Source organism: Microcebus murinus, chromosome 25 (genome assembly GCF_040939455.1).
Source record: "Microcebus murinus isolate Inina chromosome 25, M.murinus_Inina_mat1.0, whole genome shotgun sequence".
Taxonomy (NCBI): domain Eukaryota; kingdom Metazoa; phylum Chordata; class Mammalia; order Primates; family Cheirogaleidae; genus Microcebus; species Microcebus murinus.
Genome location: NC_134128.1, coordinates 2,526,531 through 2,552,713, shown reverse-complemented (window position 1 = coordinate 2,552,713; position 26,183 = coordinate 2,526,531). Strand labels below are relative to the sequence as shown.

Below are 26,183 nucleotides of genomic sequence, written 5' to 3'. Positions count from 1 at the left end.
CCCGCAGGTGGTGAAGAGAGAGGACACACAGTGCCGACGAGCGTGCATCGGCCCGGGTGAGAACCCCGGGGACAGGAAGCGCACGCACCTCCTCTTACCTGCGCGGGCCGGCAGGCATTTCCTGGCCATTGTTCGCGGAGGCCGCCGCGGCTCCGTTTCCGCCCCAGCCAAGCGGAGCTGGAGCTGGCCGGGCCCTCTGACAGGGCTGGCTCGTGTGCAGCTCACACAGGCCGCCGTCAGGACCAGCCCTCGCGGCAGTGGCGGTCCGTGTGACCTCGGCTGTCTTACGCTCTGTCAGTGGGAGGAAGACTTAGGAAGAAGATTCTCTTGTGGATAAACCAACACGGCAGCTCTACTTGATCTGCTCCTCATGGTTTTCTGTGCATTTTATTCTTCGTTGTTGGCACTCTCACCTTTGGGCAATTTACACTGAGGAAGTCGCAGGTGTGGGTGACGGTCCTCAGGCAGGACTAGGGCCTGGCCACCCTCGGCTGAGAGATGCAAAACTCCCCCGAGATTCACTGGGAAGAAATTCCACTGACAAAAGTTTCACGAGGAAAGGCCTTTCGGATTGTGTGGTGGGCTGGCCGTGTGTGTGCTCCATCAGCCTGTTTGTTTTCTCATTATGAGCCTAAAGAACCTCACATCTATTCTAGGCCACTAGCCAACCGCCACGGGTAGCTGCCCTTGCAGACGCCATCTAGACCGTTCCCGCCGCGGTGTGTCCTGGCCGCCTGTTGATTGAAGGGCTCGGTCCGCCCTGCTAGAGCAGAGGTGTGTCCGCAAGATGAAAGCAGGGAGCATAATAAGATTAAGCTGCATATTGGAGGTTTCTCTTTTTAGAAACACAAATCAGCAGTTGCAGCTTCCCCGTCTGCATTTATTTGGTCCTCCTCCTGCCTGCTGTTGATAGGTGAGTGGACAGTGCTAATCACGTCCCTGTGTAAGCACTGTTCCAGACCCTTCTGTGAGAGGCAGCCCTGAGAGGGCGCGATCCTCAGAGCTGCCTGCACGTCCTGCAGGGCCAGGGCTGCGTCCGCGCCCAGCGTGGGTGACACGGGGAAGAACTCCAGGCCGAGCCCTGAGCAGGGCTGGCGCTGCGTCCGGCTGCGGCCCGCTCGGGTGGGGGCACGGGGTGGACCAGCACAAACCGAGCTCTCTGTTGTCCCCGCAGCGCCGGGTCTCGCCAGCACGATGGTCCCCGCGGCCCAGCCCTGACGGAGCGGGCACCATGTTCAGTGTGGAAGACCTCCTGATCTCCCACGGGTACAAGCCGTCCAGAGACCTCCCGGCACCGCGCGAGGACGGCCCTGAGGGACGCCAGCCAGCAAGGACGCGGACGCGAGCTGGCCACGGCCTGCTGAACGGGCAGGAGGATGGCCCTGCAGCCTGCGCGGGGCGCCAGGCGTCTGCGGGGAGGGGCCGCGTGAGTGACCGTGAAGGCGGCCGCGGGGAGCCCCCAGGGCCTTCCGCCTCTGGAACCTCTGAGGCCGGGTAAGCTTCGCTGTAACCTGCCCATTTCTTTTCACGTGGGAATTTGGCAGTGGGTTACGTGTGGGAAACTTTCCAGCTCTTCGTGCTTAACGGGGCCAGGGCGGGAGAAGGGGCTCGGAGAGGGTGTCAGTGTGCCCGCGGCCCGGCGTGGTGGCCCTCAGAACGCGCGGGCACAGGTCCTGCGCGCCAGGTGTGCGTGTGCGCCTCTGCGGCTGCTCCCTGTCTAGCCGCCGCCTCTTCCTCGCGCAGGAATCGTTTGGGGCTTTGCAAACACTCATTCACGTCCTGGCCCGTTCGGCTTTCTTCTTAATGCATTGCAGTATTTCGTCAGTTGCAGCGAGTTGCAGAGGGCGTGCATCCCTCCCTTTGTGAAGAAGGACACCTATCTTCGCGTGTGCTTGTGCCGTTCCGTGGGCACCTGACCCGCTTCCCTTGCGCACACGCTGGCCTCACGCGGGAGCCCTTCCGAGTGCAGCCGCCCTGCGGCCCCTGGCGAGAGAGGGGTGGTTGGCTGGGGAGCAGGCTGGTGGGAAGAGACTCGCGGCAGGTCGCCGCGGAGCCAGCCGGGGAGAGAGCCCGAGAGCCTCCTCCAGGCGACGTGGGCCTCGAGCGAGCCTCTGTTGTCACTCGGTGACGCTGCGCGTGTCTGGCGCAGGGACCAGGCGCGGGCCGGGTCGGAGGGGGTAGGGCGCGTCCTGAACTGCGCGAGGCCGCCAGGGAGGGCCGCTCTGTCGGGGAAGCCAGCAGACGGAAAGGCGGCGACTTGAGGCTCGGCGCTGGCTAGGCTTCCGTGCGGAGAGGTCGCCTTTTCACAGAAAGGGTCTTCCTGGTCAGACGACAGCTTTCAGGCAGCAATGGCGGGATTTTGTTTTGGTAGTCAGTGCATTTAACACCTTGCTTGCTGGGCAAGAAGCGAAGGTGGGAGCCCCCTCTTGCGCGGTGTGGTAGGAAAGGTCTGTGTCGCGGGTCCCAGCCGTCTCTGGGGCGGGCGGGGCAGACACCGGAGTGGGAGAGGGCCGGGCGCTGGTTGTCTTTATCCTTGGGCTTCAAACTCGCCGTGTCCACGACTGCCCTGGCTTAACTCTCTCGTCAGCCACGTTCCCCTAAAAGGTGCCCGCCGAGGATTGGCGAGAGGCTGCTTGCGGGCGGCCGGCCGAGGGTGACGCGGGCAGCAGCAGCCTTGGGCTCCGTTCGTCTCCCCCGGCTGTTTCCGGCTGTGCTGAGCATCTGATTCTTCCGGCCTGGATTTCTGGGTCCTGAGCTTGTGCCTTGTCTCCCATGTCTTTTGTGTTTCCTAAAGAGCTTGTGACAGTTCTGGGCACACAGTGGTTATTTAAAGTGTGCCGATGAATTCAGTTTTCACCCGCCCCGCCATGGTGACGGCTGTTGAGAGGCAGAGCTCAGTCTCCAACAGGGCCGCGGCAGGGCCGAGTCCTGCAGACGTGCTGCCTGGGTCGCCCGGGGCCTCTGCGACGGGAGGGCCCGTCAGGGCTGAGTGCCAGAACGCTCTTTGGAGCCCTCTGTGGGCAGCGCGGCTCCCAGCCTCATCCACGACTTGTGTGGGACTTTCTGACCCCTTGTGGTGGCAGGTTCCTGAGAACCCGAGGGCCTAGTGCCCCGCCTCGAGGTGGCTGAGCGCAGTCAGCTCTGCTGGCAGCTACCTTTCTGTCCCAGCGCAGTGCTCAGATAAGTGGCTTTGCGTAGCTCTAGGATGTTTTCATACACAGCAGAGTTCTCAACAGATCTGGCCTCTTCTCCATGTTTCTGGGGTTGGCTGATGAGCTTAGGAGGTGTGCAGTTGCATTGGAGTGGGCTCGCATGGAAGGAGGAGCAGAAGCATGCCTGTCTGCAAACTCCGTGCCAGCGCCTCAAGCCCCAGAGACCAGCTGCAAGGCCCCCTGGGTTGAAATGAAAAGATTCTTTAGTGGCCAATAGAGAACTGAAGATAGGAGGCCAAGAGAGGTAGGCACAGAGCATTATTTTTCCCCATTAGAAAAATAAGTGCTTTGGGAGGAAATAAATAGGTGCCAATAGTTAACAGCTTAAAAGGTTTTTGTAGGAAGAGAAACCAATAATACTGTGGCTTGGGTGGGCTGATTCCAGATGAACAAATGGTGCTCTGCCAGATCCTAGCCTTTGGTCACTTGAAAGTGCAGCTATGGCCTTGCAGCCTGTCCTGCCCCCACCATGACCCCTGCCAGGCTGGCTGCAGGTCCAGGGCACACAGGCCACCCAACTGCAGGCCATCAGGGCGACTTGGGAGAGCCCCAAGGGCTCCTCTTTTGCAGCTCCTTGGGCGGGTCGAGGTGTGCCCTGCAGTGAGGCTCCACACGGTGGCCCGTCCTGCACCCCACACACTTCCTAGGAAAGACAGGATTGGGGAGCTGGGAAGGCCAGAGGGGCTTTGTTTTATTCTGGCAGGATAGTGGCGCCGTGGGCGTGTCGCAGTGTTGTTATTTATAGCTAAGGGTGGTCGTCCTAGTTCATTCCGTGCTGCTGTGACAGGCACCGCAGCCTGAGTAATTTGTGGTGAACAGAGGTGTCGGCCCACGATCTGGAGGCCGAGACGTCCACTGTCAGGGCGGCATCTCGAGAGGGCCTGTGGCTGCGTCGTCCCGAGGTGGAAGGCAAAGGGTGCGAGAGAACAAGGGGGCCTGAGGCGCCGCCTCCAGGGCACACGTCCCCACCCTGGTGGAGCCCTCGTGGCCTGAGCTCCCCTGGAAGGTCCCGCCTCCCCAACCGTCACGCTGGTATTTCAGTTTCCACGTGAGTTTTGGAGGTGGCAGACGTTCAGGACGTGGCAGACGGGAAGCCCACAGAATGTCACTCAGAGTGGCAGTGTGGCAGTGGAGGGGACCCAGCTCGGGGCGCGAGCCCCCCAGGCTGCCACGCCTGGTGGGTGCCGCCCCACGGCAGTGCTGGGCCTGCCTGGCCCCCGCGTGTGAAGTGTCGAAAGGGGGCTCAGTTCTGTGAGCTGCTTTCACGGTCCCTGGCTGGGGTCTCTTCCCACTCCCCTGTCCTCTGCCCTGCACCGGCTCGAGTGGACGTGTGACAGCTCTCACAGCACCGCCACGTCCCTTCCTCTCCGGGGAGCCGTACAAGGAGTGCACTCGGGCTGCCCGCCTGAGCTAATGGTCACAGCACCGCTTTTCTGTGCACTGTGTTAATGGCTGCGTAGACGGAGGGCGGTGTGAGCTGGGATCTGGGGTCTGGCTAGAACATCAAGATTCTCCAGTGAGAGTGTCGGGACTTATTTTCTCCTGCCTAACAAGTATCACTGACTTAGAACAGTTTCTTATTTAAGGGCTGGTTATGTCTAATACAACTTTTACTTAAGAAATGAACCCAAACATGGAGCTTTGACTAGATTTCCAAACACACAGGACTCTGCTTTCCAGCTTGCCGAGGGGCTGTGCGTGGAGCTTTCAGCGCCGTCGGCCCGAGCAGCACTGACCGTGCAGGGCCGCGGAGAGGGGCAGCTCCGCTGGGCCGAGAGGAAGGAATGTGTGAGCCTGCTAACTGTCAGTGGCGGAGAAGAGCCCAGAGTCCGTTCTCGTTTGTGCAGTTTGTCCACATTCACGCACAGAGGGGTTATTTTGGAAAGCTCTGAGTTAATGTGTTGGGCCATCCTTCTTATGGCCGGTGGCCTGCGAGCGTTGAAAGTACAGAGGATGGACTTTGAACCCAGGTCCTGGGACTCACTGCTCGGGACCTCCCCTGGCCCGGCTGCCTGTGTTGTCAATCCCAGCTGCCTCCTCCAAGCCAGACCTGTGTGCCGGCCACACGGGGCCACCGTGTGCTCCCCGCTCTCTAAGCCCTGCCTGGAAGCGCCCACCGCCCTCTCCACCCTGTGTCCAGCTGCAGAGCGCACCCTGTCAGTCAACTTTTTCAGGTTCCTTCTATTGAAATTACTCTCTCCTATAAATTCTTCCAGCACTTTCTCCTGGCCTCCAAGATTGTCAGCTACCGTAATTTCATTCGTCTCTGACATGGCTAAACACTATTAAAGAATTTTGCATTTAGTAAACACTCCTATTTTTTTATTTTTTAAACCAGTTCACTGGATGAACCTAGCACTTACCTGCCTCGGCAGGTGGGTGAGTGCTGAGTGTGGTTGGACACTGGACCAGATGGGACGGGGAAGGTGCTGCCAGGGACCCGGGCGAGGCTGGTTTGGGAGGGCTCCTCGCCCGGCAGGTGACAGAGCAGCGTCGCGGCTTCCGCTCTGACATGTGAACTCTTAGGGAGTGATGGGGAGCAGGGAGGAGAAAATAATGCTCATAGACTCAGTAAACTTCTAGGGGCTGAATAGTTCCTAGGGTAAAGTTCCTCTCCTTTGGGTCCCAGAAAGTGGAACGTGCCTGACGGAAGAGCGGGTGGCTGTCAGGGAGCGGCGGGCAGGTGCGAGGGCCAGCCCTAGGCAGCAAGGGGAGGCAGGCGCGCCGGCCTCGTCGGTGCGGCAAAGACAAGGCTGGCAGTTGGCATCTCCCTGGGTGGCGGGAAGGGAATGACCAGACTCAGAAGCCTGAGTGTCACCCGGGGCAGGGGGCTGTGGTGAGGACAGTCTCCAGGCCAGAGAGCTGGCCATGCACCCCAAAGCATGATCTCTTCTCTCTTCACAGACCTGTCACTAAGTAACAAAAAACGTGGCATTTCCCCCCCTTTTAAGTCATTGGCTTCACGGAGAGCTCATCTGGGTGGACGCTGACCTCCCAGTGGTCTCAGCGGACAGACCGTGACAATGCACGTGGCTGCAGGCTTTTCATGACGGCCACTCTCAGGTTGCAGCGGAACCCCACAGGCACATCCAGAGCTTGCTAAACACACACACACACATGCACACGCATGCACTCCCATACACACATACACACGCACGCACACACACTAAGGCAAAGGGGAAATGCTATGTGTTATCTGCCCGTGGAGGAAACTGCATGCTTAAAATGCAAGTAACCATAGCTAAATAACACTTAGCCACCATTAAAATATGTAAAAGGCTGTTATCAGGCACTCAAGCCTTCCTTAATGTGTTTCCCTGGCAATATTGTAATCAGAGGAAGCTGTAAAATAACTTAACGTAGCAGAGCTTGAATCTGAAAGTCACACGGTCATCAGCCCTTCTCTGCTCATCGCCAGGAATTCCGGTAAGATTTTTTGTGAGTTAGCCACGAGGATAACTTGTCCTTACCTCCTGTCACTGCTGGCAGTCATAACTATGAGAGACTTGGAACCCCAGAGTCTCTGATGTGGTGGCCTGGGGCCCTCGCCTTGGGAGGTTGCGTTTGATCAGTAAACCCATCCCGAGAGTGCTACTGGTGGGCGTAGACAGTCGTCTTCTGGGGCTTCGTAAGCTTCTCTCAAATCATGGTCCTGCTTATTATAAATGGTTTTCCAAAAAAAGAGTACTTCAAGCTTCACATCTGTTTCTATGTATCTCTTTCTCTTTATGAAATTAAAAATCCACAAACATGATTTTCCTTTTAAGTGCTTGTTTCATATCCCAAGCAGTAGGCATTGAGTTTGGACCTCCGCGCCGGGAAAGGTCTCTTGAGCGGGCTGTCGGGCACGTGAGAAGGCCCAGACCTGCGTCCCCCTCCGCCCCTAGCACAGAGACACTTCTGAGGCACTCTGTCCTGTCCGTGAGCAGTGGGCCCGTCCAGAAGGGCCTGTGCCGGTCCTCTCTCCTGCGCATGCTCCCGCGTGGCTTTCCCACCACCAGTTGTCCCCAGCAAGAAGCAGGTTGGATCCTCGGAAGTGAGATTTCCGCGCTGCGGGGATGAGGAAGTGCTTCCGCGGTTCTGGGGAGCCGTCAGCAGCAGCACAGCCCGGGACGTCGGTCGTCTCAGTGGCCGCGTCGCCACCAAGAGGGGGTTGCTGGCATGCAGTTTCTCCTTCAGCTCGAGAGCGGAGGAGTTAGGGAGCTAGGAAGTGCCCAGGGGAGAGTGGATGGCAACAACACGAGAGCTGAGTTGACAAGTGACCCACGTAGTCATCATGCCGTTGCTTTGCCGCAGAGATGACCGTCCTCTGAGTTCTGACGAAGCGCTGAGTCTGGACCCGGGTCCAGCTGGCGTGCTGCCACGTGCCAGCGGTGGGACGCAGGGCTTTTGGGCGGCTTCCCGGGCGTGTGTCCGAGAGACAGGCTGCGGGCCCGAGCGCACCGCCCCTCCGCCGCCTTCCCTTCTCGCGGCTGTCCGCGTGGCTTCCAAAGAACCACGCGTGCGAGGTGCAGAGAATGCTGCGTGCGTGCTGGCTGGGTGAGCGCACGGATGCACGCGTGAAAGCGCAGGCAGTGACGGGAACGTGAAAGGGCGTGAGCAGCCCGGGTGGCTGTTTTCTCGTGTCTGCGGTGGTGCTGTGGGCTGTGCTTGTGAAGAAGGTTTAACTCGGTGAAAATCTGGTACGTCCTTGTCAGTGAGAAAACATGGAAATGGCGAGACAGTCTGCCTTACCTCTTGGGCTCGGGTGAAAGAAACGGCCGCGAGCTCGCGCTCCTGCTCTGCTCTAACACAGTAGACGCGGTTGCGCTCCGGCGTCGCTTGGAAACGGGTGTAGCTTCCTCCCCGGGGAGCAGCCGGCCCGGAGGGCAGCGTCTTGTCCTGACTGTGAGTGTCCGCGTTTCCTGGCATTGTCAAGGCCTATCGATCACGACTTGGGAGAAGACAGCACGGCTCTAAAATAATCACCACGCTAAGACAGAGACGCAGCCCTCCCTCGCCTCCCCGTGCGCCCCGGCCCTCGGCCGCGAGCAGGTGGCGTGTCGAGATCCCGGTGCCCGGCCCTGCCTGAGAAGACACTGGGGCTTGCGGCAGGCTCAGGGAGGCCGCGCGCCGGGCGGCTGCAGGTGGTGGCTGATGCGGCGGGATGTGTCCCGGGTCCTGCTGTAGATGGAGTGTCGGCACGTGACGGGGAGCGGGCTGAGTAAGGGGGCTCCAGGTGTGCCCTGCCGTCCGTCCGGTCGTTGGTGTGTCCGTGCCTTTTCAGTCTGTAGAACAGTGGGCTCGGCCCGACCTGCGCAGGGCCTGTGGCGCAGCTTTCTTCTCAGCGGTGCAGCTGCGGAAAGGACGCCGCGCAGAGGAGCGGCGCTCCCCGCGGAGGACAGCTCAGGGCACAGCCAGCGCCCCCCTGGGTGGCCCGCCACGCCCCTGCCTGTCCTCTGCGGTGCCACTCTCCCTCTCCGCCACGCCGCCCTTGCTCGTCCTGCCTGTGTTTGTGGCCCTTCCCGCCTCCCACTTCCCTCTGCTTTTCCTTCTCCGGCGCAGGCTCGGGTCCGCCTGAACGACACCTAACTTCGGAAGTACCTGCTTCCATGAGCGGTTTTCCCAGTCCCTGATTTTGCCACATAGATTAAAAAGATATATTACTAGAATTTTCACCACAGTCTCTAAGAGGGCTCCATATCAGCACCAGCTGTGAACTTACTAATTCATGAAAAGGAAGCAAGAGCCCCCAACTGCAGTCCTCAAGGCAGGGCCTCCGGAGCCCTAGAGTCTCTAGTCACCTTGCACGTGCACAAGGTCTTCACCAGATCTTGCAGCATCAAAAGGCTAAGTTAAAGTCCTGGCCCAAAGTGTTCCAGAACACTACTGGCAACCACCGAAGAGCGGTTTGGGTCCGTTCCAGCCATCAGTGTCTGGAAAGTCCTGTGGTTCTGTGGCATGCGAGTGGCACTGCAGCAGGATGGCTTCCAGAATGACTTTTCCTCTCACTCTGGGCTCCCCTGTGGAAGCCGGACCTAAGCCCAGGAGGTAAGAGCCTGTGTGGCCGAGGAACTGTGACCTGCAGGGCTGTCAACCAGGTATGTCCGCAGGCCCCTTTCCGAGATGCGTCCGACTTAGTGGCCACTGTGTGCGTTGATAACTCGGGTGCCTTTGAGTTGTTTCCCTGCACCCCTCGTTTGTATGTCTAAATTTAGCATCATTTGTAAGTCCAAAATTTATTATGCTTCCTCTCGCAGACCCATTTTTATGTTTATGTATTTTTAAAGAAGTAACGAAAAAGGAACATCCTGGAAGAGTCTGCCAGGAGCTTTATTGCAGCTGAATCTGTGCTATTTATCCTCCATAGTCACTTGCTGGGACATTGTGAGAGGCAGACCTGACAGGACAGTAGCAGTCTGACCAGGTGTGTGTGGATTTCCTAGCTGCAGTTCTGCCAGCGCAACCTGCCCTCCGTGTTCCAACTGGACTCTGCTGAATAGTGATACTCATCCATTATGTTTTCAGGGCGGCGTTGTCCTTTTTGACTGATCTTTAATTTATGCTAACCTCTACACTTCAGTCTTGATCTTCTCCTGACCCCTTCATTCCCCTTTCCAAAATTAGCTGATTTGTTACCCTGTGTCAGAGGGTTATTTGCAGTACAGCAAGGCATGCTGAACAGTGAAGTTGCAGGCCTCCAGGCCGGACGAGCATTGAGAGCAAACTCTGTAGGGGAGGGTGAACAACCCGTCACGGCTTGTCAGGCACCTAACACTGGGACAGGTGACTATGGGTTAGAGGTGCCTTCTGCTAGCCTAGAGGAGAAAGCTTCTCCTCATTCTTTTTTTTTTTTTTTTTCTTATGAACAATCTTATTCTGTCACCCAGCTAGAGTACAGTGGCACAATCATAGCTCACTGCAGCCTCAAAATCCTGGGCTCAAGCAATACCTGGGACTACAGGCTGTAGTCACCACGACTGGGTAATTTTTAAATTTTTGGTAGAGCCTTAGTCTCGTTATGTAGCCCAGGCTGGTCTCAAACTCCTGAACTCAAGCGATTCTTCTACCTTAGCCTCCCAAAGTGCCAGGATTAGAGGTGTGAGCCTGGCCTTCTTCTGGTTCTTTAAGTGATTACTGCAGCCTTCACGCCCAGCTTGTCCGTCTGGATACCAAGGCCTGACCCCTCTGGAAGAGGAGTGGCTTTGGAGGGAATGGGCTGGGCAAAGTGCCACAACCATCCAGAACATGACACAGGGTTTGAAGGTGACCCACAGCACTGGGTACCTGTCAGACTGCAGACCTGGGAACCAGGGAGGAATCACAGAACTGGGACACGGCTTTTGGGGTGTCTCCCTGCCCCTACCCTGACCATCACAGTCAAGTATAACTAACTGGACTTGGAGGGCCACCCACGAAGGTCCAGGTTTAGGATTTTGTTCACAGAGGAGGGAAGGGGTACCTGCAATGTCTGCTTCACTTCCATGGAACCCCCGGCTCAGTCAGGCACACAAAAAGCCTCTACCCATTTTGCTTTAATTGAGCCACACATCTGTCCTCTGTCCCTGGGCGTTGGCACAGTGCTGGGCTGTCGCTGCCCAGATGGTGACAAGTTGGTGTGGCTTATGAAGCCCTTGGAGTCCACTGAGAAGATAGAGCGTGTGGGACACTGGTTAAAGTCACTCAAATACTGCCATTCTAAGTGCACTTCTACTTTTTTTAAAAGAAGGGCACCATCCTTCTTCTGTTGTGGTTGAGAACGAGTGACGTGAGCTAACAGGAAGTTCTCCTAACTTTTCTCATGTGTGCAGTGAATAGCTTTGCTGATTTTCTGTTAGACGTGTTCGTATTTTGAATATTTCCCAAGTAGTTTTTATCAGTTATTTCCTTGGCCTTCTCTGTCCTTCCTGTGAGGAGACGTGGGGCTCTTAGCAGGTGTCACTTCCGCCTCGTTGCTGTCCTGCTGGCTCAGGCGTTCTGTGTGCAGACCCTGCTCGTGCTGGGGGCTTGTGGACTCGGTGCGTGTGTCCTTGTCTTTTTCCCCAGCCTGTGTTGATGTGTTCAGCATGTCCTTGTAAGAAGTCCCATTGTTAACTTTTAAAAAATGTAAATTATCAGTTTGATTTTTCTAAAAAGAAAAATTTGATCTCATCTTATTTCCTCAACGGTATTAAAAACATACTCTCGGTGTTGGAGCCATGCGAGGCCCCTGGTCTCAGCTGGGAGTGGGCGTCCACACCGGGGCCGTCTGCAGGAGAGAGGTGCCAGAACAGCCCCCTCCCCAGGTGCCTGCCGGAGCCCGGCTCTCGCTGGGTACAAAACAGATACTAATTAAACATTTGTATCGTTTCCTATGTCACGTGGACTATATCTTAAAATAGATTATTTGAAATTTCCCAGATTGTTATTTTTATTTAATTGGGAATTTGATGGATTGTGCAAATAGAAGAAAGTTTAACGGAGATGCGCAGCCATTTTGGCCAGTGATGTATGTTGTCGTGACCAAGTTAAAGTGGTAACCTGACATTTTGGGTGGAGAAGAAAAGTGACCACATTCCCTCTGTAGAAGGCAGCAGCCTGTTTGTATTCTTGTCCTATTTGTGTCATTTTTTGTCTGTCTGATTCTGCTCACGGCACGTACGTGCACGAGTGGCACCTCAGGGTTGCAGCCCTCTCTCAGCCTCTGCACCCGAGTGTCAGTTGAGAAAATGGGCCAAAGCCACAAAGTGCACTTTTGTCCTTACAGTCACATATCTCAGAGGATGCTCACAGGGCTGTAAGGAATGAGGCTGGTGCTTGATAAAGCCTGTGCTGTGGAAAGCCTACTTCCCCAGGGGGCTGTGACAATCGTGACGTCATATTAAGTTGTTTTTAAGTCTTGCCCTTGGACTTCCTAGAGTCTGAGAGGCTGTAGCCCGTGGGTGCTAAAGACTTTTGATGGTGCATCTTCTACAGTGTTTCTCAGGGTACTGACAGGTGGTCACACAGGTGCCCCCAAGGGAAGGGACAGTGGCCTCTGGAGCTGCTAGGCTGGTTCACCTAAGCGGGTACTTGCTGGTGGGAGAGGGGGCATGCAAGGAGCCCAGCAGCAGCTTCCGAAATGACTTAACCCTACAGAAACTGACCCAGAAAGTGCCCTGCTCAGCATTAGAAACCTAACTGTTCAGAAAGGTGATTTCAGTGACAACAAAGCAACAAAGAAACGGTGACCTCCTACCATGCCCAGTGCTAAGGCAGCTTGCACCACGAATGAGTAGTAAACTCAGAAACATTCAAACTACTGAGTGGCAAATGATTTGCCTCTAATTGAGTTTGAATATTTTTTGCCTTTCCAGCCTATAAGCAAAGCTTTGCTGTAAGTGGCTGCTCGCTAAGCTGCCAGGGGGTGGGCGTGGACACAGGATTTGAGGAGCTGCCCTCGCCTTTTAAAGCAAAGAAGTAATTCCAAAATAAGAATAAGAATATAAACTTTTACCAGGGCTCCTACAGAACGCCGACCTCTGCCGTGTGATGGGACTGGTTCTCTGTCACCTTTGTGCACTGTTGCTTGTCCTGCACTGGTGGCCTTGGGGCACCTCTCTAAGTCCCCACTCTGCTGTGCCCCAGCTGGAAAGCAGGCTGTGTTGGAGGAATCGTTTGAAACCACCAAATATGGTTAGTGACATCTAAGCACATGAAGAAGAAAAATTGACCTTATTAGCAATCAAAGAAATGAAAATTAAAGCAATGACAAGCTATGGAAAGAAAGCAAGCAAGACCAGCTCTCCTCTGCACTGCGGGAGGGACTGTGCACTGGGATGGTCTGGCTAGGGCCAGGCTGACAGTACGTGTGACACACTGCCCACAGTTTGCTCGCTTCCTTTCTGAGCATGCGTTCTAAATAATCTGAGACCTGTGGTAGGTGTTTGTGAACAGTAGTATGTCTCGAAGCGTTTGAGAACAGAATCCACACTGATGTCCAACATCTGGACAATGCTTAAGTTAATCGTATACATATAGAATACTATTCATCCATTAAAATTAAGCACTTGAGGAATTTTTCTAAAGAAGTAAAATGCAGGGTTAACTGAGTGGGCTTTATGTTCACACTTCTTGGATTGGAATTCTTACCCAACTACTTACAGACTATGTAACTTGGGAAAATTGTTTAACCTGTCCATGCCTCAGTTTCCTTACCTGTATAAGGGGGAAATAATGGTGGTTGTACAGTTTAAATGAAGTGATTTATTTGGCACGCTTAGCACAATGCACGACACAGCCTACGTGCCCAGTAAATGTTAGTGTTAAGCAAGTTACTTCTGTGCCTCAGTTTCCCCCACTGAAAATGGGGGTAATGGTAGTTCTGACCTCAGAGGGATGTGGGCAGAGCTTAAATGAGTTAATGTGCAGAAAGCAGTTGCGGACCTAGCACACAGGAGCCACTATGTAAGTGTCAGCTGTTTGTGCTCCAAGTGTCGGGACCCTAGTAGACTACGGAGACTGCTACGGCTATTCGAAAAGCCACAGCCTCCCACACATGCAGACTAGAGGACGGATGTCCGAGTGACTAGCTGTGAGTAGAAAGACTACAGCGACTTTTGCTTTTGTTCTTTCCTGTATTTTTCCAACACTCATTTTTAACAATGAATGCAAATAGATATTCCTTTAATAATTTTAAAAATAGCAATTTTAGACTTGAAACATCATCTGCTTAGCCCATGGTTGATCACAACAGTCAAGTCCTCTGAGCTGCTTTCTAATAATGGTTTTTCTCTGCTCTAGTACTAGTCTCTGGTCATTTATAGGGAGTAGCTTAATATTCCTGCGCAGTGTAACAGTGTTACCCAGATACCTTCTCTGCTTGCAGCAGAACTGCGGTTCTGAACTCCGGGTTCGTGCTGGCATCGTTTGGGGAGGTTTTGAATATGCTGGTGCCATCTCCTCTCCAGACCTGTTACGTGCACAGGCGTGGGCGTGGCCCGGGTGTCTGCGGAGGTCCTGAGGCGCAGCCAGGCGGTGCTCAGCTGCCTGTGTTGGACACCACCCTCTCCTGCCTCCCAGAGAGGTTCGCTCCAGTGACAGAACCCCCTCTTCCTCCTGTCAGTCTCACAGTCAGCCCTAGTGGTGCTCCCCAAATCTCCTGAGGATAAGGGTCCCCAGAGATGCTTGTTACAAACGCAGATGCCTGGGTCTCGCCCAGACCCACGGGACCCTAACTTTCAGGGGAAGAGGCTGGGTCGTGTGTATATTTCACAAGCCCACTGGGTGAGTCTCACCGGCAGAGACGGGTGGGGACCCTGCCAGGGCCGCGGTTCTCAGCCTTGGCTGTGCACTGGGACTATCTGGGAGACCTGGAGAAATTCTGATGCATGGTTGCTGCTACCCGCTGTGTCCCCCATTCCAAAATTCTGACGTAGTGCATCTAGGATACCAGCTAGGCTCTGGAATTTTTAACGTCCTCTGGTTTCTGGTGTGCAATCACGGTTGACAGCAGCCAGCAGTGATGGTTCTCAAAGTGAGGCGCCAGGACCAGCAGTGTCAGGTGTCACCTGCCAACTTGTTAGACACAAAGGTTATGAGCCCCATCCAGACCTACAGAATCAGAACCTGGGGATGGAACCCAGAAATCTGCATCTCAGCAACCTTCTTAGCGGTCCCAAAGCTTGTTAAAACGTTAAGAACCACCGCTCCTGGGCAGGTTCCTGGACACCCCTAGAGATTGCTCGGTAGGTTTGGGCTGAGCAGCAAGGTGCTCCAGGCGGTCAAGCCCACACTGCTATACAGTTTGCCCTTGTTCCCTTGGGCATTTTGAAGTCACGAGGGCCTTGCCGTCTCTGGAGCACACTCAGCGTCCCTGTGTTCTTGTAGGAAGCCCGCCGAGCGTCCAGGACACACGCGGTGCTCCAGCCACAGCGAGTGAGACGTGTTTTCCTTAGGGTTGGCAAGTCCTGTGGTTGGGAACCAGTCCTTCAAAGGTGCTGACCCGAGTTTGATTTCGAACACCAGAGAGGAGAGCATGTTTCTTCTGTGCCTAATGTCCGTGCTGCTTTGTTTTGCAGGTTTTATAATCAACCCACCTCGGCACGGTGCCCTCAGCCCCAGGCCGGCAGCCACCAGGCCTGTTGCAGAAGAGGAGGACGTGAAGTCAGTAGCATACTGGGCACGCAGGATCGAGAGGACCTGGAGGTTAGAGGGATGGCCCAAGCCCACAGCCTGCCTGGCCACACGAGTGTGGGACCCTGGGAAGTCGGAAGAAGGACAGAGAATGTGATGGAGAAGGCAGTTTGGGAAGAAGAGCTGAGAGTGCCGGCTCCTGCCAAGTGGCAGGATGTCAGCCTGGGGAGCTGGGACCAGCCCAGGAAGGTAGGGAGACAGATGTCTGATGGCAGCGGGGAGAGATTGTTCCACGACCTGTACCCGTTCATTCAAGGAGAGCATGTGCTGAGCTCCCAAAACAAGAAGAAGTCCCAGTCCTTGCCTAGAGTCCTTTCCCCTGAGAGCCTGAGCAGCGTGGACATCCCCTTTCCACTAAGTGACGTATGCTTTCCCAAAATGCCACCGTATCCTCCAAATTGTCCTCCGCATCTGGAACCCACAAGGCACCCAGAGAAGGGTGGTGCCTCGGTGCCTTTGCCCCGGCCTAAGTTTGGGAGACCCCTCAAGCCCCCGCATGGCTCGCACCAGCCGAGCAGGGGCGGCGTGGAAAAGAGCGACCCCCAGGACGGCCGGCAGGCGGACCCGCTCGTCTCCAGGCGCGAGCTCTGCGCGCCCGACTCCGGCTTGGAGCCGCCAGTGTACGTGCCTCCGCCGTCATACAGGTCGCCGCCCCTGAACGTCCCAAACCCCTACTTGGAAGACACGGCGCCCAGACCTCTGACTGAGAAGGCCGGGGCTGGCGGTCAGCTTCCTCCCGGCGCCCTGGGCGCGGGGGCCGAGTGCGGTGCAAGCCCCCGCTCTCCTCAAGGGCCGCCGGCGCACCCCTGGCCTGCCCCCGCCTACAGCAGCTGCGTTCAGTACATCCCCTTCGACGACCCGCGGATACGGCACATCAGACTGGCTCAACCCCAGGGCTTCTGGGAGGGAACGGAGCTCCACGAAAAGTCGCGCGACTCCAGTCCTGTCACTCCCCAGGAGCCACCTGGCGGGAAGGTGCACCCCGATGGTGCCATGCTGGACCCCCACAGCCTGACACCCCCGTTGGGGGATGGGCGGGGCCCTGGCGCCAGGCCCTGGTGGCTGTGGGGCCAGCTCCCCGGGGACGGGGAGCGAGACCCCTGCGTCGCCAGAGGACAGCGGCCGCTCGCGGGGCGCAGACACGCGGAGGGCCAGGGTTCCCCGACAAACTCGCAGGGCGACGGTGCCTGCGGAACGCAGACCAAGCTCAAAAAGTTCGAAACTGGGATTCAGAGCAAGAAAAACTCCAAGAAAAAAACGAGCGAGACTATATTTTGCTTGGTTTCCATCCCGGTCAAACCCGACGCAGGCCCGGGCGACGCGGGCGCGACGCTGTGGGAGCGGAGGGCGCTGGGCGCGGCCGCCGGGCACGGCCAGGGGCGGCGGGAAGACAGACGCGCGCTGGACCTCAGCTTCCTGCACCTGGCGCCGCACGCCGCGCTCACGGGCGCGCGCTCCTGGCCGGGGCTCCAGTGCCGGGACCAGCAGACGCAAACCAGTTTCCCCGAGGAGCCGCGGCGCCCGCAGCCCCTGCCGGGGGCGCAGCCCGGGGGGCCGAGTGACACGGCGCCCGCTCCGAAACGCCCAGGCCCGGCGCTGGCTTCCCGTGACCACGGACAGAGGCCAAATGCCCAAACCCTGAAAGGTCAAAGGTCCCTCAGCCCATCTGGCAACAGCGTTCTTTCAAGGACGTCCTCGTCCACACATCAAGCCCTGGGGCCGAGAGCGGGCTGCAGCCAGCCCCGCGTGGATGGCCGCGCGCCCCGGGCCAGCCCCGAGCCCCGGCCGGAGGTGGTGAAAGGGGAACCCACGGGCCCGTGCAACAGCAAGCAGCTGTTTGGGCAGTTTCTCCTGAAACCAGTCAGCCGTCGTCCCTGGGATCTGATAAGTCAGCTGGAGAGTTTTAACAAGGAGCTCCAGGAGGCGGAGCAAAGCAGCGACAGCGGTGGCAGCGAGGATGGTGAGGCGGGGCTGCAGTGGGAGCCCGGAGCTGACGCCCGGCAGGGGGACCTGGGCTTCCCTGGACTCAGCCCAGAGAGGAGGGTCGAGCAGCAGCAGGGCGTGCGGGTGCCCGAGGGCCCTGCGTGCAGGCCAGGAATTGGCGAGCATGAGTCTCAGAGCTGGAGGGCGGAGTCCGGGCCTGGCCGCCCTCCCTCCCTGGACCCCTCGCCGGCGGAGGGTGGCAGAGGGGACTCTCCCCGGCCAGCAGACAGAAGCTCGAGTGCAGAGAAGAGATGCCGGGAGGTCGGCAGTGCAGTGAATGAGCCAGGGGTCAGCCCTGGACCTGTGCAGGGCATGATGTCTTCAAGACCAAGTGGCACGAAGCCAGCGTCCCCATCCTATCCAGCTGAGCCGGGGGAGTCCCAGGAACATCGGAGACTCCCGGGCGCTTCCATTTCTGTGACACCCAGCTCAGCAGGCCCTGCTGGGGTCCATGGTGGCAGAGCCAGGGGCACGGGGCTCCCGCTCTCCCTGACCAGCAAGAACCTCGGGCTCTCGGCGCCCGACTTGCGGTCCGTGGGGCTCTCCGTGGGCCAGGAGCAGAGCACCAGCGAGGCCAAGGGGTCTTTGGGTGAAGCAGGAGAAGTCCCCCCGGGCGAGTCCCTGCAAGCGCGGGCTGCGAGGATCCTGGGCATCGAGGTGGCTGTGGAGTCCCTCCTGCGGGGCAGCAGGAGAGCGGGACGCAGCCAGCCGCCCGCGCCTGACCCCAGTGCCTGTGGCCCAGAGCGCCCCCGGGATGAACCGTCGTCCGGCTCAGCCGCGTCCCATGGCCCCACGGTGCCCAACGATGCCTTTTATGGCAGGAGGAAGTGCGGCTGGACCCAGAGCCCGCTCTTTGTGGGGGAAAGGGACAGTGCCAGGCGGGCTCCCCTGGTGCCCGAGCACTCAGGTGTGGCCGGGGGCATCGCCAGTGACGCCTCCTGCCTCGAGCCTCAGCTCCGCTCCTCAGAGTCCAGCTCCTTCGATCAGCAGGACATGGGGGCAAAACCTCCCTTCAGGTCCACTTTGTTCCATTTTATAGAAAGGACCCCAAGTGTGGTGGGCTCAGAAAAGAGGCTCAGAAGCCCTTCCAAAGTGATTGAGAGTTTGCAAGAGAAACTGGCCTCCCCGCCGAGGAGGGTGGACCCCGACCGCCTGATGAGAATGAAGGAGGTGAGCTCCGTGTCACGGATGAGATTCCTGAGCTTCCGGAGCGCCGACTCCATGGAGGAGCCCGAGGAACTGAAGGCCGCCAGGGGCCAGCCAGGGCCGCCTGCAGACTTTGTGTCCCTGAGCGACGGGGACCGGGTGTGGAGAGTGGGCCCCTCTCTCTCCGTCCGCAAGGAGGGCATCTCTCGGGGAGCCAGTGAGCCGGAGGACGAGCACGTTGATCAAGACTTCTGGTGCCCAGGTGAGGAGTGAGGCCGGGGGACAGGGCAGGTGTTCCCTGTGCATTTGGGGTCCTTAGATCATAAAGCATAGCAGGGTGATGGAAAATGTAAATGTGCATGTTCAGAAAAGATCAAGATTGACTCTGTGAATCGTTTTATCAAAGGATTCTTCCTTTTCAGAAAATTGCCCCAGAAGCTTTCCTTAAGAATCAAGATCTTGTAGTATATTTTGAATTATTATATTTTTATAGAAATTATCTGTGTGCACAATTATATAAAATTGTCTACATAAACAACGTTTTGGATCTCTTCATGCAAAGAAGTAAGCCAATAAAGTATCCAGCATTGGTGCAGGCACCTTGATAGATCTCGTCGGAGACCGTAGCATTTCTACCCCGTACTGTCCTCCTAGAATAACAGGTGTTCATGCGAGTAACTCGCACTGCTCTTTATTAATCTAATAAAAATGACATCCTGGGTTGATTCAACAAACCATCTCATTATGCTGTGTCTTGCATTTGTATCTTCCAAAATTCTTTGCTTTCCCATTTTTTGTTTTCACCACCACACCATTCACAAGGCTTTAAAAGGTTTGCTAAAGTTAAGTTTGTCCTTTCTCAACACCCCATCCCCAGAAAGTCTACCCACCAACTATGTTTCTTAAAGTATGCTAGGTTTTGACTTAAACTGAGACAAGGCATCCTGCAGGTCTTTGGGCCCTTCCCCATCCGCCTCACCCTGGTGTTTTTGGAACCTTCTCTGACTCCTAAAACCACAGGGCAGTTTCCCATTGTGGGAGCAGTGACTTCCCCAAACAAGATCTCACCATCTCAGCTCTGACACCGGAGACCCAGAGAGTTCCTGGCATCTCTGTTTCAGACACTTTCTGAAATTTTTTCTTCAGAGGCTGGGGATCGATCGATTCTGTATCCTAGAAATGATTAGACTAAGAGTTTAGATACACATCGAAAGATCTAACTTGCAAAGCACAGTTAGAAGGCGCCTTCTGCTCCGCAGCCCGGAGCCCTTTCCACAGTGAGGGAAACGGCGCCCCACGCTTGTTTGGGGTCTGTCCTGTCCCCTACTTCCTCCCCCGCTGCCTCCAACAGGTGGCTCTCCTCCTCCCACCCCTTTTCATTTCTGTCTTGAAATCGAAGACTTTAGAAATACATGGAAACTAACAGTTGTTTCTACTGGAAGAATCCAGAGATTTTTATTTAAAAAAACAATCGACTTGGGTATTCCTTAAGTTTTCCCACAGATGCAGTATGATTCTTAGGGTTGTTGGCCAGTGTCACCCTGTTCCTTACGCAAAACACGTGATGGAAATACCCCACTCGTCAGGCTCTGTTGGACCTCTGGTTGGCAAGGTGGGTCTTTGCCGAGGAAGTGAGCACCAAACACGCGGAGCCTTTGCCGTTGCTGTGGAAGAGTGTCACCTGGCCTGTGTTTCCAGCTGTTGGGATTTTGTTTCTTTGTAGGCTCTAGCCTCCTCCCACCCCCAAAAAATACGCCCACTCCGTTTTAAGGACTAGCTAAAACTTGGCATAGGTTTCTAAAGTGAGTTTCCTCATCTATAAAATCAAGATGATTTTTATCAATCCTACTTCTTTCTGAGAATTGTAATTATTTTAAAATAAGACAAATCTTGTTATAACCAAACACCAGTTTGTAAACATTAACTATTTCTGTGTCTCAGTTCACAGACCCCTCTTTCAGAGAGTATTCGGTAACATAAAATTTCCAGCTTGGTAAAGCACTCCCTTGAATTTTGCCTGCCCATTTGGTGTGCAAATGGAGTCCAGACGGTATCTGAAAACCCCCAAACGATGCAAATTTTAATTTTAGCCAGCCATTAAAAACATCTCCCTTGTGACCTTTTTATTTTTTTTTAACTATAGCTACCAATGACTAAAATTTTAATTATTTTCCCCCTCTCCACCTGATGCATTTGTTAATATGCAATAAAATGGCCCAAAATCTGCAGGTGGAGAGCTACTGGTGTTGACAGCCACCACGGGCATTCATTTCCCTGTGTGTGTGTGTGTGTGTGTATGTGTGTGTGTGTGTACACACCACGGTTTCTCTGTCCATATGTGCATTCATGAACACTGAGGGGCAGGGGCAGGCTGTGTCCGTGCCTGGCTATTGTGCGTGACGCAGTGAGCACAGGAGTGCAGCTCTCTCTTCCATACTGAATTCCTTTCCTTCGGATACACACCCAGTTGCAGGATCACTGGATCACAATGTAGTTCTATTTTTAATTTTTGAGAAAATGGCAATTTAGGGTTATTGCTGTTTTGTATGGTGTCCCGCTTTGGAAACCCAGGTCATCTGGGCACAGATTGGAGTTTGTCCAGTGCAGGCAGTAGAACGTATCAGCGTGGTGGCCCAGACCAATACACGCCTGTGTGTGAAGGTTCTAGAAGGCGTGTGCTGACAGGTGAGCACCAGCGGCTGCGGGAGACAGGCAGCCTCTCTCTGCCAGCCAGGCAGTCGGGATGTCAGGACGCCCACACCTTCCAGGGCCGTGTGTCATCACAGAGTCGCACATTCTAAAGCAGCTTTCATTAGAGTTGTCATTCGCCAAGAAGGAAAAAGAAAAAAGAAAGAAAAGAACTCCTCCTTAGCGCCAGCCAAGCCACCACTGCCAGTTCAGGGGCATCGCGTTCCGCGTGCGTTGCCTTCCGCGGCGCACAGAGAGGCCGTGGGGCGCCCAGCGGGCCCGTCTGTCGGTTCCGACCACACGTGTCCCGGGAACAGCCTTCGGCAATAGTTTCTTAGTGAAAACAAGGTTGTGGACATGTCTAACAATTAGCTTTCATATACTTGTGGATTTTGCTCCCTAAACAAATGTGTGGTCTGAGGATTAAACAGGAATCAGACCAGTTGAACAAACCACTCATTTCCTTTCTGTGCTTGCTTGCTTTTCCCCACAGACGCCTACGACCCCAGCAGAGTGGAGCGCGTGTGATGCGGCCTGGCCCACCTCGGTGCCCGCCGCCCGCTCGCCGGGACGCTGAGAACTGCCGGGCTTCAGCGGGCCACCCTTCCTGTCCACTGCCACCCGCAACCGCGCCGTTCACGCGGGTCGCTCTGGGGACGGGCGGCAGCCTGTTGAAGCCGCCTGTTCCCACAGCGGGAAGACTTAATGCCTGGAATTGGAAAAGAGTTTTCGCGGAATCTCCTTACGGATGGGCCCGGCAGGCTGGCAGACGGTTTGGTGTCGCTGGTTCTGGGCGGGAACCTGAAGGTGGCAAAGGGAGCGAAGGATCCCGGAAGGACCGGGAGCGTTTCAGTGCCCGTGCGTGCGCGGCCTGTGCCCCGTCGCGGCTGCGGGACTCGGGCGCTGCCCAGCGTCCCCGCACGGGCACTTTCGGGAAATGGGAGTGAAGGCCTGCGACCCACTTCTGATCAGTTGGGCCTTCTGCTGCTGGAAGTAACTTCACTTCTAGGCAACTTGCCATCAGAGAATAAAGCAATACCTTTTAAGTTCCTGAAAAGATTTAAAGCTGTGCTGTAATATCCTGAGAGTATTATTTATCAGGTGATGAAACATTTCGATCACTTGCAAACATGCCATGGTCCGCTTTGCACTCAGTAGTATCTATTTTTGTTTTCTGTATGGGTATTTAGAAATTCTTTATATGAAAAAAATGCTGGTTTAAAATAGACCATTTTAACAAAGTAACTATATTTCTTTTTACAAAAATGCTATTTTTCTATGATGTAAACAATTGTTAGGTGGCAGATTTTTAAGGAAGGATTATTTTATTTAAGAGTCTGTATCCTTTTGTGGGAGAGGAACCCAAAGAGGGTTCGAGTTTGCTTTAAAGCGGAGGCCCAGCCCGTGCACATGCTGCCGCTGCTGTCTTTGCAAATGTCAATGCAGTCGTATCACAGGGTTAATAAAACAGACTTTTCACAAAGACTTTTGTACTAATGAAGCTATAAGACTATATTTGAAAATAGCCCTCTCAAAACCAGCCAACATATCTATGACAATTTTTGCTGCCATATCAACTAGAATGACCAAAAAGCATAGTTTTATCTTTGTACGCCTGTGGGGATCTGCCCTAAGACCATACTTTGCTCTCCCTGCACTGCCCCTTTAAAGAAATATGTATTTTTAGCTAGAATGATCCTGAATTAGTCTCTGCATATTTTTAAAAAGTGCTTGGGGAATATATATATATATATATGTATATGTATGTATATGCCATTACAAAAGTATTCTGAGGCCTATGTATTCTACAGTGTTCAATATTGCATTAACCTGCACAAAGTGAGTGCATTTTTAATGCATTTGTTGCTTTTTTCTAAGTAAGATTTTCATGTTAGCTCACATTCCCTAAATGGTTTCTTGCCTCCTCCCTCCCTCCCTTCCTGCTTTCCCTCCTTCCTTCTCCTTCCCCCACCTTTTTTCCCTTCTCTCTCTGTATTTATTTTCTTTTTGAGAAACCACCTTATCTATTTTCAGACATTTCAGATTCCTAAAATGTGAACCATTGGTGATCTGTCCTTGGGCCTTCGCGGGCTGTTCTCATCTGTGCTGTATGATTTCATTTCACAAGAGTTTCGTGTATTTGGACCGTAACAAACAAAACAGACTCTAAGAGGCCCTGAAAAATCTTTTCACGCCCACTTATCAGCACCTCTCTCCAGAACCCAGTTCTTACTAAGCATAGCAGCAGCGGGCAGGCCGGTCTCCTCGGGCAGTGCTGCGTGGGGAGGAGGGCCGCCCTGTGCTGGCTGGTGAGCCTCCCAGTCCCCGTCATGCCGAGTGAGGGCTGAGCACCACGAGACCTTCCTGGGTCCTATTTCTCTCTTCCAGTGCAAATGTGTGAAGGTGCGTGTATACACGCGTACATGCATGTACATATACACACATGCATGCAGACATGCACACCGTATGCATTAACTCTGTCCTGATTTCCTCTTAAATTGTGTGGATACCATCTAGAGACTTCTTGTAAACAAAAGGATTAAATTTAGCTTATTCCCCAAGAGAAAGAAAAGGATCCTCAAGGGGAAACATTTTTGTACCCGTATATATCTCAAAAGAAACCAACATAGGATGCTCTTCTGTTTTGTTCTGGTCTAAATTATTGTATCATATCTTTCTAAAACTATTCTAAATTTAGTCAAAATTATCAATATTTATATTTCAACCTTAATTTTTCTGCATTCAAGCCTATATGTAAATCTTTTTTTGGGGAAAAAGGTCACTGTAAAAATTTAAGCAACTTATAAATTTTACTTTTAAACTTTTATATTTTGAGACAAATAATGGCCTCTGATCAAAAGTAGCTTTCTCAGAGGTTTTGAATCTAATACTGATAATTCTTTAATTATTTCTATTTCTCATACATATATAACTTCATTATTATTTGTGGCTGGAAAAAAAGGTTTTTATATTTTTTTATTTGTTCCTGCTTTTTTCTTGAACACACGATTTACTGTTGGTGTTTAATAATTTGGAGGTTATAAAATTAAATTAAAGGTTCTAATTGTGACCATTTGGACTAAAAATTGTATGAAGAATTACATATGAAATATATTGGTTTTTCTCGATTTGCACAAAAGGGGGACATGATGGTAAATTGCCTTTCTTTGAAGAAAATTTCTGAATGACTGAAAGCCAATACCTGTATTATGATTTTCAGCCTCATGGCTCTGCAAACCGCAGCAAACTCCTCACTAACTAAGATGCAGCCAGCCCTGCTTGGACCTTTAGAATTATTTCCGTGTTCATAACTACATGGATTTCTTGTGTAAAGGCCCCTCGTGTTTTGACATGCATCTGCTCTTCACGGTCCCGGTCTCCTTACTACAACTGTAGGTTGAGGTTTTGGTTCCTGTGGAAATTCTAAGAGCTTTTGTGATTCCATTTTGCTGTTGGCGAAAGGCTGCCGTTAGCGGAGCGCAGATGACTCTGAGACCCGCCCTGGGGACAGTCACACCTCCAGCACGGCACGCGCCCGCATCGGTCGCGCTGCTGGAGAGGGACGCCCTCCACCCTGCGCGGGCCGGCGGGCAGGAGACAGCAGTGCCTGGCGCTTCAGCCCGTCCGTCCCCAACAAACAGTGCGCTGTGTGTTGTGGCTGTTTTTTGTTGTTGTTTGTTTAAGACGATTAAATGATACACAAGTAAGTGTCAGGCTGGCCTCTCTTGCAGAGCGACCCGTGCGGCAGAGCGACCCGTGCGGCAGAGCTCTGTGTGAGCGTTTGAGCCGAGAGAGGCGCGGCTCTCCGGGCTCCGTGTGGGGAGGGGAGGCCCTCAGCCAGGCGCGCCTGTGCGGCACGTGAAGCTTCCACACGGGTGTGGGGCGGGATGTGTCTCTTAAGCCAAAGCTGTTGCAGGCCTGGGGGACTTTCGCATTTTCTGTTTTGTTATTTTGACTGCAGTCTCTGCATCTGTTTGTGGGAGGAGAGTTGTTACCCAGAACAGGATTTAAGAGACAAGTTCCAATGACCTTTAGGAATCTGCATGGTGGGAGGTCCTTTCTAGGAGCGTGGGTTGGTCACTCTGGGACCCACCACGCTAAAAAGGGGGAGATGATAGCATGACAGTAAAGGAAGATTGGCCTCCAGCCTGCATATTTTGTTGGCAAGAAATAAAAAGGGAGTGGTTACGGCTATGAATTCAGCCCGAGGCCCTTGAAAAGGTCGGGTGGGCTAGCAGCCTGCCTGCTGAAGCCGTCCTGGGCTCCCCAGGCTGTCGGGAGGCGGCCGACGCCCGCAGGTCCTGGCTGTGCCCTCTCCAGCCTGCGTCTCGCTCCTGCTCACGCACACGCGGAGGGCAGGCAGGGCCCTGTCTGTGGCCTCTGCTCACAGGCTGAGCCTCAGACCCAAAGGCAGCCGGTGTCCGGCCGCTGGTCCCGATGCTGGGCAGCGGGGAGCCCGTCCCAGACGCAAGCCAGCCCAGCCCCGCGCTCCTCCCGGCCCCGGCGCCGCGGCAGAGCCCGGGCGAGCCACGTTCACTGTCTCGGAGCAGGGAGGAGACAAGGGCAAGCTCAAGTTGGGAGGCACGTGGCAGAAGACAGAAATGAAAACCCGACGTCCCAGCCAGGGAGAAAAGCAGTAACGCCCGGGTCATAAAATCAGTGAAGTCCGCTCCGCCCCGACCAGCCCAAGTCCGAGCCCCCACAGTCAGGCCTGTCAGAGAAGCTACGCAGAAACGTCTCCAAAAATATATATATGTATTTTCTAAAATTTGGTGAAAATAAGGCCCTGAACCCACAGAAACTCGTATCTGCTCATCCTTACTTTGGTCACCACTAAGTTCCCAAGGCAGGTAGAAGGAGTCCTAGGGAGACACGGTGGTGGCCGCTTGCCAGCTGCAGTCACCGCCACAGCCTGGGCAGCGGAGGGGACCTTCAGGTGATGAGCAGAGCAGCAGCTGGAATACAGCGAGGCACAGACGGTGTCTCCCAGGAGCGAGTGTCTTTCTCTGCGTGATGTACATG

The 26,183-nt window shown here is 54.5% G+C and overlaps 1 protein-coding gene across 2 annotated transcripts in view; it reads left to right on the top strand.

Annotated features, from left to right (window-relative positions):
- The window catches only part of JCAD (junctional cadherin 5 associated), a 33,861-nt gene extending 8,995 nt beyond the window's left edge, over nt 1-24,866 (top strand). Inside the window, exons 2-4 of one of the 2 annotated variants that reach the window (XM_020284108.2) lie at nt 1,175-1,494; nt 15,230-18,735; nt 21,655-24,866. In XM_020284108.2, the coding sequence (XP_020139697.2) occupies nt 1,232-1,494; nt 15,230-18,735; nt 21,655-21,689 (3,804 nt within the window). In that variant the 5' untranslated portion in view covers nt 1,175-1,231 and the 3' untranslated portion in view covers nt 21,690-24,866. The remainder of the gene's footprint in view (nt 1-1,174; nt 1,495-15,229; nt 18,736-21,654) is intronic. The other variant, XM_075997449.1, reaches the window with a different exon arrangement.
- The last annotated feature ends 1,317 nt before the right edge of the window (nt 24,867-26,183 follow it).